Genomic DNA, 12,094 nt, shown 5'->3' with positions numbered 1-12,094 from the left:
CTCAGAGTGTTGCTGCAGTAAAGTAACACTTGCTTAAATGTGTTACTCAGAGGCAAAGGACACGGCAGTCTGTTTGAATCTGAACTACTGCTCTCACTGCCAGAGACTGAGCTTAAGAGTTGATCCTGAAACAGGGTTTACATTTCAGCTTTGTATGCGCAGCCTTATGTATGGTGTAAGCTGGGATATGTGGGCCTCTACAGTTACCTGTTTGCCCAGCCATATCAGCCCATTCTGACATTTCAAGTATATTTCGGGTTTGTTTCTTATTCAAGCGCTGGGAAAATGAACGTTCTCTGCCAGCTGTGGCCTGTGTTTCAGACCAGCACTGTAAGGGAGGGGAGAATCGGTGAAATAAAGACACAGCAGAGTGTAAAATCTTTTAATTCAATTTTAAATGAAAACATTTGTGAAATGTGTACTTCCAGCTGCCTGGTTAGTGTATATCCAGGGCATTAGACGGGGTCAGGCAGAGATGAAATTATGCCAGGAGAACGTAATGTTGAATAACAGGGTAATGCTAAAGGAGAGGTACTCAGCAGCTTAGTATTCAAATGCATTTTAGTTCAGAAAAAGCTTGCATGTGTTAAGCTGATTCCAACACTGTTTTTTCCCCACATTTCAAACGTATTGTGAAATGCATTACATTACATTACCGTGATGTTGCCAATGTTCTTACTCAGAGCGACTTACATAGGTTACAGTTTTATCCATTTATACAGCTGGGTATTTAGTGAGGCATTTGTGGGTTAAGTACCTTGCCCAAGAGGACAGCAGCAGTACCCCAGCGGAGAATTGAACTGGAAATCTTTTGGTTACGAGCCCTGCTCCTTACCACTACACCACACATAGGATTGATATGGCTGTAGGAGTTGGTGAACTGCTACTTCAGGCCGTGCAAGGCTGCCTGTTACAGTATCAAATCCATATTACTGCACTCTGTGGTTTAACTTAAAATTGATACATTAGACAAGTGGGAGATGTCTTCTTTAAAGCTGGCTGCTCAAGTGTGACCAGATGGTTGCACACGGAAACGATATTGTAGACCACTCCACCCAGAGCAGATTCTGAGAGGGAACACCTGCTGTAGAATTAGCAGGCTTCAGTGTGTGAGGTAAGATTGTGGAAATCTAAGTCGTCTGCTGTTGTAAATGGCTGATCATACAGTGTGGTAGCTGCTGGTGATTCAGACTGGAAACACAGGAAAGCTGTGATCATGGCCACATCGGCCTCCCTGGTACCGCTTTGGTTTACACTGCTAACAGGAAACGTGTATTTCTAAAGGAAGCCATGATGTCACAAACACCTGTGAATGGAATGGCAGCTTGAGGTTGGTCTGCTTTAGGGGCTGAAAGGCAGGTCAGTCAGGGGGTCTGGGGTTCCCAGTAGTTTGTTCATTATCTTAACTTGTTTGGGTGGAGATCTTGCTCTGTGACCCTGTGACCTGCGAGCAGCCGCCATACTCAGGACAGCATCTGGTGGCAAATGGAATGACTCTTAGCAATGACACTTAGCACCGTAATCTAATTGTGCCTTAGCATTAGCAACCTTGCTGTGGCTTAGCATTAGCAATGACACTTAGCACCATAACCAAACTGTGCCTTAGCTTTAACAACCTTGCTGTGGCTTAGTGTTAGCAATGACAGTTAGTACCATAACCAAACTGTACCTTAGCGTTAGCAGCCTTGCTGTGGCTTAGTGTTAGCAATGACAGTACCGTAACCAAACTGTGCCTTAGCATTAGCAACCTTGCTGTGGCTTAGTGTTAGCACACAGCTTAAACGAGCAGCTGTTAGTCCCAGCTACCGTTCCCAGTGATACAAACAATGTGTTAGTGGGCCAAGGCCTAACGTCGCTAATCCAGTTAAGAGATTAGCGGGGGGCCGACTGCAGGGGTGAGGGGCAGCACCACCACAGGCCATTTCTGGGGAATTAAAGCCCACATTCCCTGCCTTAAAGCTGGCCACAGCGGGATCCACGGAGTGATCTCAACGAATGCTCTCCTCCTCATGACAGTCTGACAGGGCAACACCTCTAGCACAAGAACACAGTGGACATATCTCCGCATGTACAGCAAACCTGTTAGTTACATTTCCAGTCTTCAGTAAGCTGATAGTTGACAGTTCAGAAAAAAAAAAATCCATTGTAAATCCTTTTTTTTTTTTTATGTTCGCCCACTGTCAGGGTGCAGTTTAGTGGACTTCGATATTGACAGGGTGCCCACTACGTGAGCCATTCAGGCTTTTCATTCAGGTTTTATCGACAGACTGCCGAAGGAGCGCGAGTGTTTTGCCCATCTTTGGGTGTCTGATGTTCTTCTGTGGGGGCAGGGTTTTGGATCTGAGCTGGCTGCTGGTCTTACCATGGGTGGGGCAGAGACAGTGCTGTATCACGAGGCTACAGAGATGCACCGAGGGGGTAATCGTACTGGGAGGGTAATCTCACTAGGAGGGTAATCACACTGATCCAGACAGGAAAGTGCGTGGAAGGGGTGCGTAGACCTTATCCTGGGGTGGGCAACCTGCAGCTCAGCAGCTGTGGCTTTGGGACTGCCCACCCCCCGCCCCCAAGCCTCTGAAATGAACTATGAAAATGAACTATTAGCAGTCCTACAAGTCCTGCCAGTTATCAGACTTTTTAAATAAGGTTTGAGCTTGCACTTGAACAACTAAGTTAATGGCAAAACAATAATGGAAAAAAAGCTATTGATGTTGGCCACATATCTCTCATTTACTTATGTGGGTGATTTACTAATTCAGGTTTGAGGGTAGACACATTCCATCTTTTCCACTCTGCAGGGTGAAGTCCCTTGGTGACAGACAGAGATGCTCCTAGTGAGCCACTGTCAGTCAGAGCATTGATAGGATTTGAAGACATTCAGGGCTTAGCCCGTGCTCTGTGGCGTTAGTAGCAGTCACAGACATAAACAACGCAGTGTTGGATAGGAAACGGTTAGGTGAAATTCTTTGATTAAATCATCAAATATTACATTTTGTGTTCAAAACAACCAGCATCTTTTTTCAATTTCTTAATGGTAAAAATCTGTTGAAGCTGTCACGGCGTTGTGTTGTGAAATTTTAAAAAAAGAAATGGCTCTTCCTGTCGTTTTGGTTTCCGCCCCCTTTCTTACACTGTAGTGTCTGACTGGCTGTGTCTTTAAGGAACCCAATAGTGGCAGTTGTGTCATTTCAAGTTGCACAAATAAAAACTGTCATTGAGAACAAACTTAATTAAGAAATGTCATTATTTCTGTGCTCTGTGGCTTTAGCCGGTCTTGGCTGGTGTGTTTGTTTGGTGTAAGCAGTGGTGGTGGCGATGGCTATTTTTGGTGGCTTGAGGGAAAAGAATAACCATGTTGCACCTGTGAATTTCGAATCGTTCACGTTTCACGTCCTGTTTCTTAGGGGGGAGACAGCATTCCTCCCTTCAAAGTACCGAGATTTTTCTTCTAGAAGGATCTGTGCACACAGCCACAGTGGCCCTGAGGTGGGTCCTTTACCTACAACATTATGTGGGCCTTGTGTCATACGTGAACAAATAACATTCTCTATCACTTACATAACCTTCAGAAGTGCGTGAACCTTGGTGTTTTTGCTCTTTTCCTTCCCTACCTCTGTCTTGCTACCTGTTAGTCATCTGAGAGAAAGCGGTGCGAGGGCCGGAGGCATGGCAACAGGCGTCTCTCTTTTGGGTGCATGCCAGCAGCACTCCCTAACTCAGCCGTGGTTCAGCAGGACTGTCTGCACCGCCGTCATTAGCCTGCTCTGCTGGCATCACCAGGAGGAGATTTTGTGGCAAAGAGAGGACAGTTTATAATCCAGTCCATACTTATTGGATAACTATGATAACCAGTGTTGATGCTGTTGAATGTTCTGGATTGTTAATGATTCCTGCGGGTTAGAGTCAGAGTTGTACTGTCTCTCCTGGTCACATCATGTCTAACCAGATGTCGTAGGAAGGTGCCATTTGGAATCATGGCAATCATCAACACATCAGCATATTGTCAATGTTTTCTCACCTGTGTGGACAGCGTCCTGTTGGATTACTCTCCACTTTTCCACAAGAATGAGATTGTAACCAAGACGCAATTCAGGATAAGGATATCCACCTCGAGCAGAGAAGTGACGTTGACAAGTATCTAACTTATTTTAGTTTTCATTTAATAAATGATTGATTTCATCATTTATTGATAAGGTGGTGAAAAATGGTCCCAATATTCTACAGAAATGTTCGGTAGCCATCTTAAATCCTGAGAGTTTGATTTTTGCTGTGAAGTTAGTGAATGCCATTATTTAATTAACGAGTTAGTGAATGTTGGTTTGGAGTGTCAGAATGCTAGTTATTGAGGGGGTGGAGGTCTAGCAGGACCAGAGACACAGAACCACCCACATGTTCTCCCTAACCATGAGAACCCATGCTGTGGCACACAGGCCTTAAATACACTGGAGATGTCCACGTCAGTGTGGAGAAATACCCAGCCCTCTTGGGTGTTTTTTGAGAGGGGGACATTTTGTGGCTGTGGAGCTATCAGCATGCCTGTGTTGTTGCCTTTTGATAAAAGGAGAGGCGGTTTGATGTGGCTGCTACTAGGGGCATATTGTCTTGTGGCTTGAGCCGCATTTCTGTGGAAGAAAGGAGATCAATTTTAAGCTCTGTTTCAGTTAGAAGAATTGCTTTCCCTGCCTGGGAGCAGACATTGAGCTTCCCAAAAGGCCTGCAGTAGGATCTAGTGCTATGAAGGCTCATAGGTTTGTTGTTTTTCCCCAGCGTGATTTTCAGTGAGAATACCTCACCTAAAACATGTTTACAGTGCCAGCAATCAGCGGTCTGGGATCTGTGACTCCCTCTATAGGATAGAAGTAGGTTTTGATGCTGCTTGTTTGAGGCCATGGGGAAAGTCAGTTATATTGTGTATATGATGCTATTTTACTGCAAAGAAATAACATGCTGACAATGTAAGCGTGTCTTACGCATTCAGTATAGTCGTTTACACTGAAACTGCGAGTCAGGCAAGACTGTGCTCCCGTCACGGAGCTACTCACAGTGATGCATTGAAGTTGCATTACGCAATAAATCGTGAAGAAGTTACATTACACAATAAAACGTGATGAAGTTAGACTATGCAATAAGAGGTAGAAGCCCAGCAGCAGCTGATTTGAAGGGAGATATTTTCCATGCAGGGCGTTTACTCTCTGAGTGTTTCACTGTCAAGGCAGACGTCTTTCCTGGGGTGGTTGTAATGAATAACTGAGGACTTCTATCCAGCTGTATAAATGGATAACATTGTAAAGAACTGTAACCTATGTAAGTCGCTTTGGATAAAAGCGTCTGCTAAATGAATAAACGTAAAATATGCCTACACATTATATTTATCGTGTGGATTGGAGATTTACAATTGTAACCATTAATGGTTCATATTGGACTTAACTGTGCTGCCCCCTAATGGCAGACTCTGTTTCATACAGCAACTTGTTTCCCTGTCTGAGCAGCGCCCTTTTATTCTCGATGCTGGTGTTGAGACATGTTTAACTGGGGCGCTTCTCTAATGTGACCGTATGATAACTCAGTTACTTAACAGTCTGGTGGGATGTGAACAGGATGTGAAGTCTGCTGATTGCAGGATGTGCCATGACGTGTTGAGGCATGCGGGTTTGCATCCATTTGGCATGCAGTTACTGAAAATTTGTCTCACCGGGCGTGTTGTCTGATGCAATAAAGCAGTGACTCAGCACGGCGAGGTATGGCCCCACCGTGGTGACGGCCACCTGTGTGGTGGTCCTGAGACAGCTTTGCTGTGAGTGATGACATCGCTGATCTTCAGTCCCCCGCTGTGCTGTGGCCGCAGCGAGCCTGACGACCACCCCAGACGCAGCGATCAAAGTGCGCTGCACCGCCAGGCCGGTGTGCCTCGGTGCATATGGGCCGCATGTGTAGGCAGAGGGGGCTAAAGGTGATCCGAGCTCAGCCATAACAAAGCTGGACCCTGCCGATCCTGTCCCAGCATCCCGCTCCGGCCTCTTGACATTTTCCTCTATAAACAACAGGATCAAGGGGCCCAGCTGCAAGAAGCCAATGAGCCAAAAGACAAATCGCGCCTCCTCTTCTCCCCAGATCCTGTCAAATACGCAATGCACAGGCCAGAGGCTTGCCCGAATTTCGAGAGGGGTCTGTACTTTTCCATCGAGGGCCCCCTCACCCCCACCCCCCCCCCCTTGCTGCCCCCCCCATTATCAGTCTGAAGTGTGTCTCCCTTGCTTGAGGCAGATTAGAGGAACAGGATGCGCTAGGCATTGGTCCACTCCTCAGACTAGCTGCTTCCCTCTTTGCTGACATCATATCTTATCTGCTAGCTACTTTAAAAAGACACCTCCTCTCATCCCTGTATGTGTTTAAGAGGAGAGGGGTGTCGTGCTTTCTGCGATGGTAAGACTGGCTTTTTTAAAGCACCTGTTTTCTCTTTCTTGCATTTGGCTGCCAGGGTTGCGTCTCAGAGTGGTGTTCGGTACGATGCCTTTCTTTCCTTTCTCCATATCCCGGCGATTCTGTTTTTAGTATTATAAACATCTGTTGGCTCTCTTTGCCTCTTCTATTCTGAATTGAAGGTGTTTAAGATCTATGATAAGATTCTATGTTCTGAATTGGTTTCTTAAGCACTGATTTGTTACTCATGGTGAGGGTGATGATCTCAGTCCGATGGCACTGAACACAGCGATGCTCAGATGTTGTGTTCAGTATCTGGATGAAGGTGATAAATATCTGTGTCTGAGCCGTGTGACCTGGTCATCTGGACATTTCGTGAACCTTCTGGAAGTTAAAACCAAGGAGGGGAGATTGAATATGTGGAAATATGAGTGGCATTTTACTGGCCACGGTGGTGTGGGCAGTTTGCCCACAGTCATGCCTATAAGTGAGCGTCTCAGCTGCGCAGTGTTAGATGAGTCTGAGAGATGGATCTGACAGGGGGTGAGACTCGCGCCACGATTGAGCTGTAACAGTGCATGTGAGCTGAACATGGGAAGGAAAATTCCCACTGAACATTACAGCACGTAAGCGCTCTGGAGTCGCAGTGAACCAACTGCCAAACAGGATATGGTGTAATGCAGCTTTTTTTGTGTATGTTTAAGTCGTATGAGTAACAAAGAGGTATTACTCGACACGTATTATGATTTCATAAGTGTTCCAGCCTGCTTAATGTTGTCTGTGTTTGAAAATGGCTTTTTCCATTAGCGGCGGCTACATGTTGGAAGCCTAAAATCAGTGCCGGTTGTGAAAATGTTTTAAAATTGTTTTGTAAGGTCCTTTGTGGATTTTCTTAAAGGCAACATGGACATTTCGACGGGTTTCTGTCTCGTCTGGGAGTTGTCCATTCGGAGTTAAATTTTATTTAAATTTCGTAACCAGAGTTGAGCATACTTTCATGTTAGAGTTAGCAAATGTTTGACATTTAATGTGCTGGTTTACTCAGGATTAATACTGATTTTTAATCATTATTTACTTCAAACAATTGACAGAGGTATGATTAACTGTTGAATAATTCTGGCAGAATAATTCAATTAATTTTGATGGAATTATTCTTGTGAGAAAGCACCATAAAATGTAGGTTATGCAAGCTCCTTGATTGTATTGCCAAGATGGGCCTCGGTTATTTGCCTCTCAGCACCCAGCTGTTACAGTAAATGTAAACAGATGAGATTATTTTTGGTTCCATGTGATGCCATTAGACGAGTCACGTTTTATGTTCCGGTCAATTTGTTTTGACAGTGTTTTATTAGGAAAACAAACGTTGCAGATTTGAAGGGTCAGTATGTTGTGACATTACAGATGCTCTCCATTCTTTGATGGATTGCATTCCACCGCCTGGCCTTTTTTTTTCTTGGTTTGTGTACAATAGTACATTGTTTGGGTTATTTTCCTCCCAGCTGAGACGAAATCGCTTTTTTCCCCCCATAGCCAGGCTGACCTCTCGCTTCTTTGGCCGAGTTGGCCTGCATTACAGGGCAATGTGGCCGGCCGCTGTTCACACCTTAAACATCTCGGAAGGAGAAGCGCTTTTTCCAGTTTCTTAAATATCACGTGCCTTGTCTGTTTGGGTGAAATCCTTGTTGGAAAAACTGTGCCCATTAAGTAAACTTCACCCCCTCTCTCTATTCCCGTCCCCCTGGCTGCCCCCCCCTCCCCCTGTCACATGTTCCTTTCAGAGCGCAGGAAAGTTCCTGGATTAGCACAGCATTAGCACAAAGTGGAGACGGCAGTGGTGCTGTAGAGAGGAGCTGGCCGAGATCGAGCAGCAGAGGACTGCAAGCACACACGTGATCCGCTCCAGACCTGGGACAGAGACCGGCGCCGTCGGGACGCGCATCCCTGCACACACACAACCGCTGAGCCATGGCCGAAAAACAGTTCGGGGGCATACTGGTGAGTCCCGCGTCTTGTGTTCTTTCTGTGTGTTTTTTTTTTTGTTGTTGTTGCTGGATTTCCGTTCTCGTTGGCATGGGCCAAAATGAATCAGACAGCCGCAGTGGGCTTATGAGACCCAAATCCCATTCCTAATACAATGAATTCTTCTGCTTCGTCCAAATCTCAAATGAATTCTTATCAGACTGCGTTAATTTTTTTATAATAATTTGTGAGGAGTTGCACCTTAGTTTTATAGGTGACTGTATTCTCGTGCCTGCCTTTGAGCAAGAGAATAATGCCAGTCAGAGCAAGCAAGGCTTGATCACCAGTTGACTGTTTGTTGGCTCATGTACCTTTGGTGTGTCCTGCCCTGAACGAGGGACAAATGGTCAGGTGTTGCCCCATTACTGTGAACGTTCGGTGGGTTGTTTTATAAATGGGGTACAGCAGTAGCAGTCAGCTTAGGCTGGACAGAGTACAGCCTGCTCATAAGGTCCTGTCAGCGTTGCTGCAATGTTGCCTTAACATAGTAGAAATGTTTTCTCGTTGGCTCAGGAGGAAGGCGCTGACCTGTTCTTAAGCCCCACCGCTAGGCTGCACTGGTTCCCATATGCGGCGATTTGGGATATGGAAACTGAACTCCCATCCCACAAGCCTCTCCTCCAGCATTGTCATTATTTATTTAATGCATTTCCTAAATTCACTCTTATCAAGGACTACTTGCACATCATAACATACTACCCATTTGTATGGCTGGATATTTACTGGAGTCGTTCTGGTATGTAAGTATGTAAGTATGTAGCTCAAAGGTGCAGGGATGTTCCTCTACCTTGAAATCGTACCCGCAAGTTTTTGATTATAGTATCAACTCCTTAACCACCAAACCACACTTTCACTCTGATTTCCAGAATGCTCCATGTATACCTGGCACCTCCATAAGTGCTCTCTGTGACTGTGGGTGATGCAAAGTACATTTCTGCGGGGGATGGCAACCCAAATCAGTTAAATCAAAGCTATATTATGGATTCCCAGGGTGCTGAAAAAACATAATTTATAAATATACTTACTCAAGATGAGTAGGGTACCTCCCTAATTGCTGCTGCTATGAATTCACCCATGTGGACATGTGAAGGATCAGGAGAGCCAATGAGAGGCCAGTTTCTCTTCAGCTCCGGAGTGGGAAAAGCTTGTCAGTTCGAGGGAAGCTCAGACAACCACAGCTATCCAGCTATTAAGTCAAATTACCGTGTCATTACTTTTATATATTTATATACTCGCTGTGCTCTGCCGCTTTGAATCTCATATCCTTGACCTCCCTCAAGCCACGGGTGCTGTGCGGGTCCTATTCATCCTGATAATGGCTACTGGTACTGCAGTTATATCCACTCACCGTAGCGTTTTAACCTCATCTGTGTCCGGAGTAAACACCTTTCATAAAAATAAAGATCAAAGGCCACTGATTATGGAAAGTCTCTCCGTTTAATGGCATATTTACGTTGACTCCGGTGTGTTTTCATTTTTATGTCTTGCTGGTGAAATTGTCATTACATTTACGCTGCCTCTCTTTCTGTGGAGTTTAAAGTTGGAGTGCATCTCACCTGCTGGGTGCCTTGATCCAAGTGCCTGCCAACAGCTACCTCTTTAGCGCTCATGTGTTACCTGTTTTATGAAAAGAGGCACAATTTTCTGTATTATCTGTGTGTATAATTTAATTCCGAGACAAGTAATCACATATTGCATTTTCATAACTGCACCAAATTATCATCGTTATGATACTACTAATGGAGTCAGTAATTACAAAAGAATGATCAAGCCTTTGGCTTAACAACCCTCTGTGTTAAAATCTCAAATCATTATTATTATTTTCCTTCTTTGAGGTGAGCTGCTTGTACGCATGTTTGAACTTGGTGCCATGCTGAAGTGATTTAGCAGCTGGTGCTGTTTGATGAACCAGTTTCAGTTCCAAACACTGTATCCATACAGCGTGTCTTTAAATATCAGGTACTTTGTGAAACGGTGAACTGTGAGCCAAGCGGTGGCCGGACAGCGCGTCCTTGGCACAGTGCCATGCAGAAATACCCAAACACTCTTCATTCGGCACCCAGTTGCCTCATGAGTAATGCATCTGAGTTTATGTCTAATGTCACAGTTGTAGATTAATCTGGAGTGGGGAGTACTCTGCCGCTGCTGTGATGTTGGAGAGAGGAAAAGCATATGAAGACACTTTAGTGGAAAAGCTGAGGGATTTTGCAAACATCAGCAACCCTCTCTCCGCTGAATTTGCAGTGCCAAGCAGTGTATGATTGACAGCTAAGATTCACATGCCGCTCTAGGCGCCTCTTATCACTTATATGAAGGAGTTTTGGGAGCCTGGCCGGAGAGACTGGCTTGCCTTGGATAGCGTTGTGAGAACACTGCGTATCTTGCACTGCAAGGCTCCACTTGTGAAGCTGTTTCCAATAAATGCCATGTCACATAGTTAGAGTATTTTGGATGAGCTGTTAGCCCATATTCTTGCTTCATTCCACGTGCATCCCATAATAGTGGGAAATGTATATAAAACAGAGCAGTTTTGTTGCCATGTGAAGGTAAAGGTGAATCCGGACCAGCTCTGGCTTGTTGGAAAAGAGCTGATAAAAAAATGAAGGACAGACAGGGTTTTTGGGTCCAATAGGTTGATCTGTGAAATTACGAAAATAAACAAGACGTCAGCAGCCGCCTCCCACCGGTTTCCCTCCCCTTATCTGATTGGCTCGGCCGGCCGTTTACTGGATGGCCAGGCGCTTCTTTTCCCAGCAGCAGGCTGAGATACCGGCCCTCTCTGGGGGCCAGTCTGCCCCCCCCATCACTGGCCCACCCTGCCCCACGAGCCTCGTGTCAACATACGCTTATTTTGTTATTGTTTTTATTTCAGGCTGTGCTTATTCCATTCTCAGACCCTGTCTGATGAGCTCAGATTCAGTCCTTAGAGCCCACGTGTAAAAGTATGTAATTGTTTGTGTTGAATGCATTTTAAAGTCTGCTCCTCTTGTGATCACAACTGCTCCTGATCTACATCCCCTCTCTCTGTGTTTAAGAGAAGGGCACTCCAGCCTGCTGAGTGTGAGCTGACACTCTGAGGCTTGTGAGCCTTAGGTGTGATCGATGTTTTTCCTGCCACTGTGGACATCTGGCTCCTTCAGTGCGCGAAGCCTAAATCTCCAGAATGGTCCCTAGTCTCTCCTCATAGCCTGTGAACTTTACGCCCCTGATTCGGTGAGCAGATAAGCCTTGCCATTGACGTTACTGGCACGCAGGGTACAGTGTGCAGGTGGCAGAAACTTTGCCCCGCGCCACCCCTCTCAGTGTGGCGTTGGTAAACACTGCCAGCCTCGGTGGCGGGCAGGGGGGTTTTTCCCCGGGGGGTGACCAGGGTGCCCACACGGCGCGGCCGCTGAGTGTCGGCCGTGTCCCGGAGTCTCAGACAGCGGGCGGCCGCAGCACGCACACCTAACGCCAGCATGACGGTAAGTGCGCTGTGATTTTTGGCTTCCTAACGGGTGAGTCAAAGCACCACTCCGGCTCCGCCGTGGCACGCGCAGGTGCCAGAGCTGATCGCGGAGACTTACCGGATTTGACTGTAAAATTAATCCGTTGATTAAAAACAGTGGGTGGAGAAATTAGCCTGCTGATGTAAGGGTCATTACTCGCACGTGGT

General features: G+C 45.9%; 1 protein-coding gene across 6 annotated transcripts in view; it reads left to right on the top strand.

Annotated features, from left to right (window-relative positions):
• slc6a9 (solute carrier family 6 member 9) overlaps positions 1-12,094 on the top strand; it is a 67,825-nt gene that overhangs the window by 14,308 nt on the left and 41,423 nt on the right. For 2 of the 6 annotated variants that reach the window (XM_036554322.1, XM_036554326.1), the window contains exon 2: positions 8,199-8,415. In XM_036554322.1, the coding sequence (XP_036410215.1) occupies positions 8,386-8,415 (30 nt within the window). In that variant the 5' untranslated portion in view covers positions 8,199-8,385. The other 4 variants (XM_036554327.1, XM_036554325.1, XM_036554323.1 and 1 more) reach the window with 4 other exon arrangements.

Source organism: Megalops cyprinoides, chromosome 20 (assembly GCF_013368585.1).
Source record: "Megalops cyprinoides isolate fMegCyp1 chromosome 20, fMegCyp1.pri, whole genome shotgun sequence".
Classification (NCBI taxonomy): Eukaryota; Metazoa; Chordata; class Actinopteri; order Elopiformes; family Megalopidae; genus Megalops; species Megalops cyprinoides.
The sequence above is the reverse complement of the archived record's forward strand: the minus strand, read 5'-3'. Positions and strand labels throughout refer to the sequence as shown.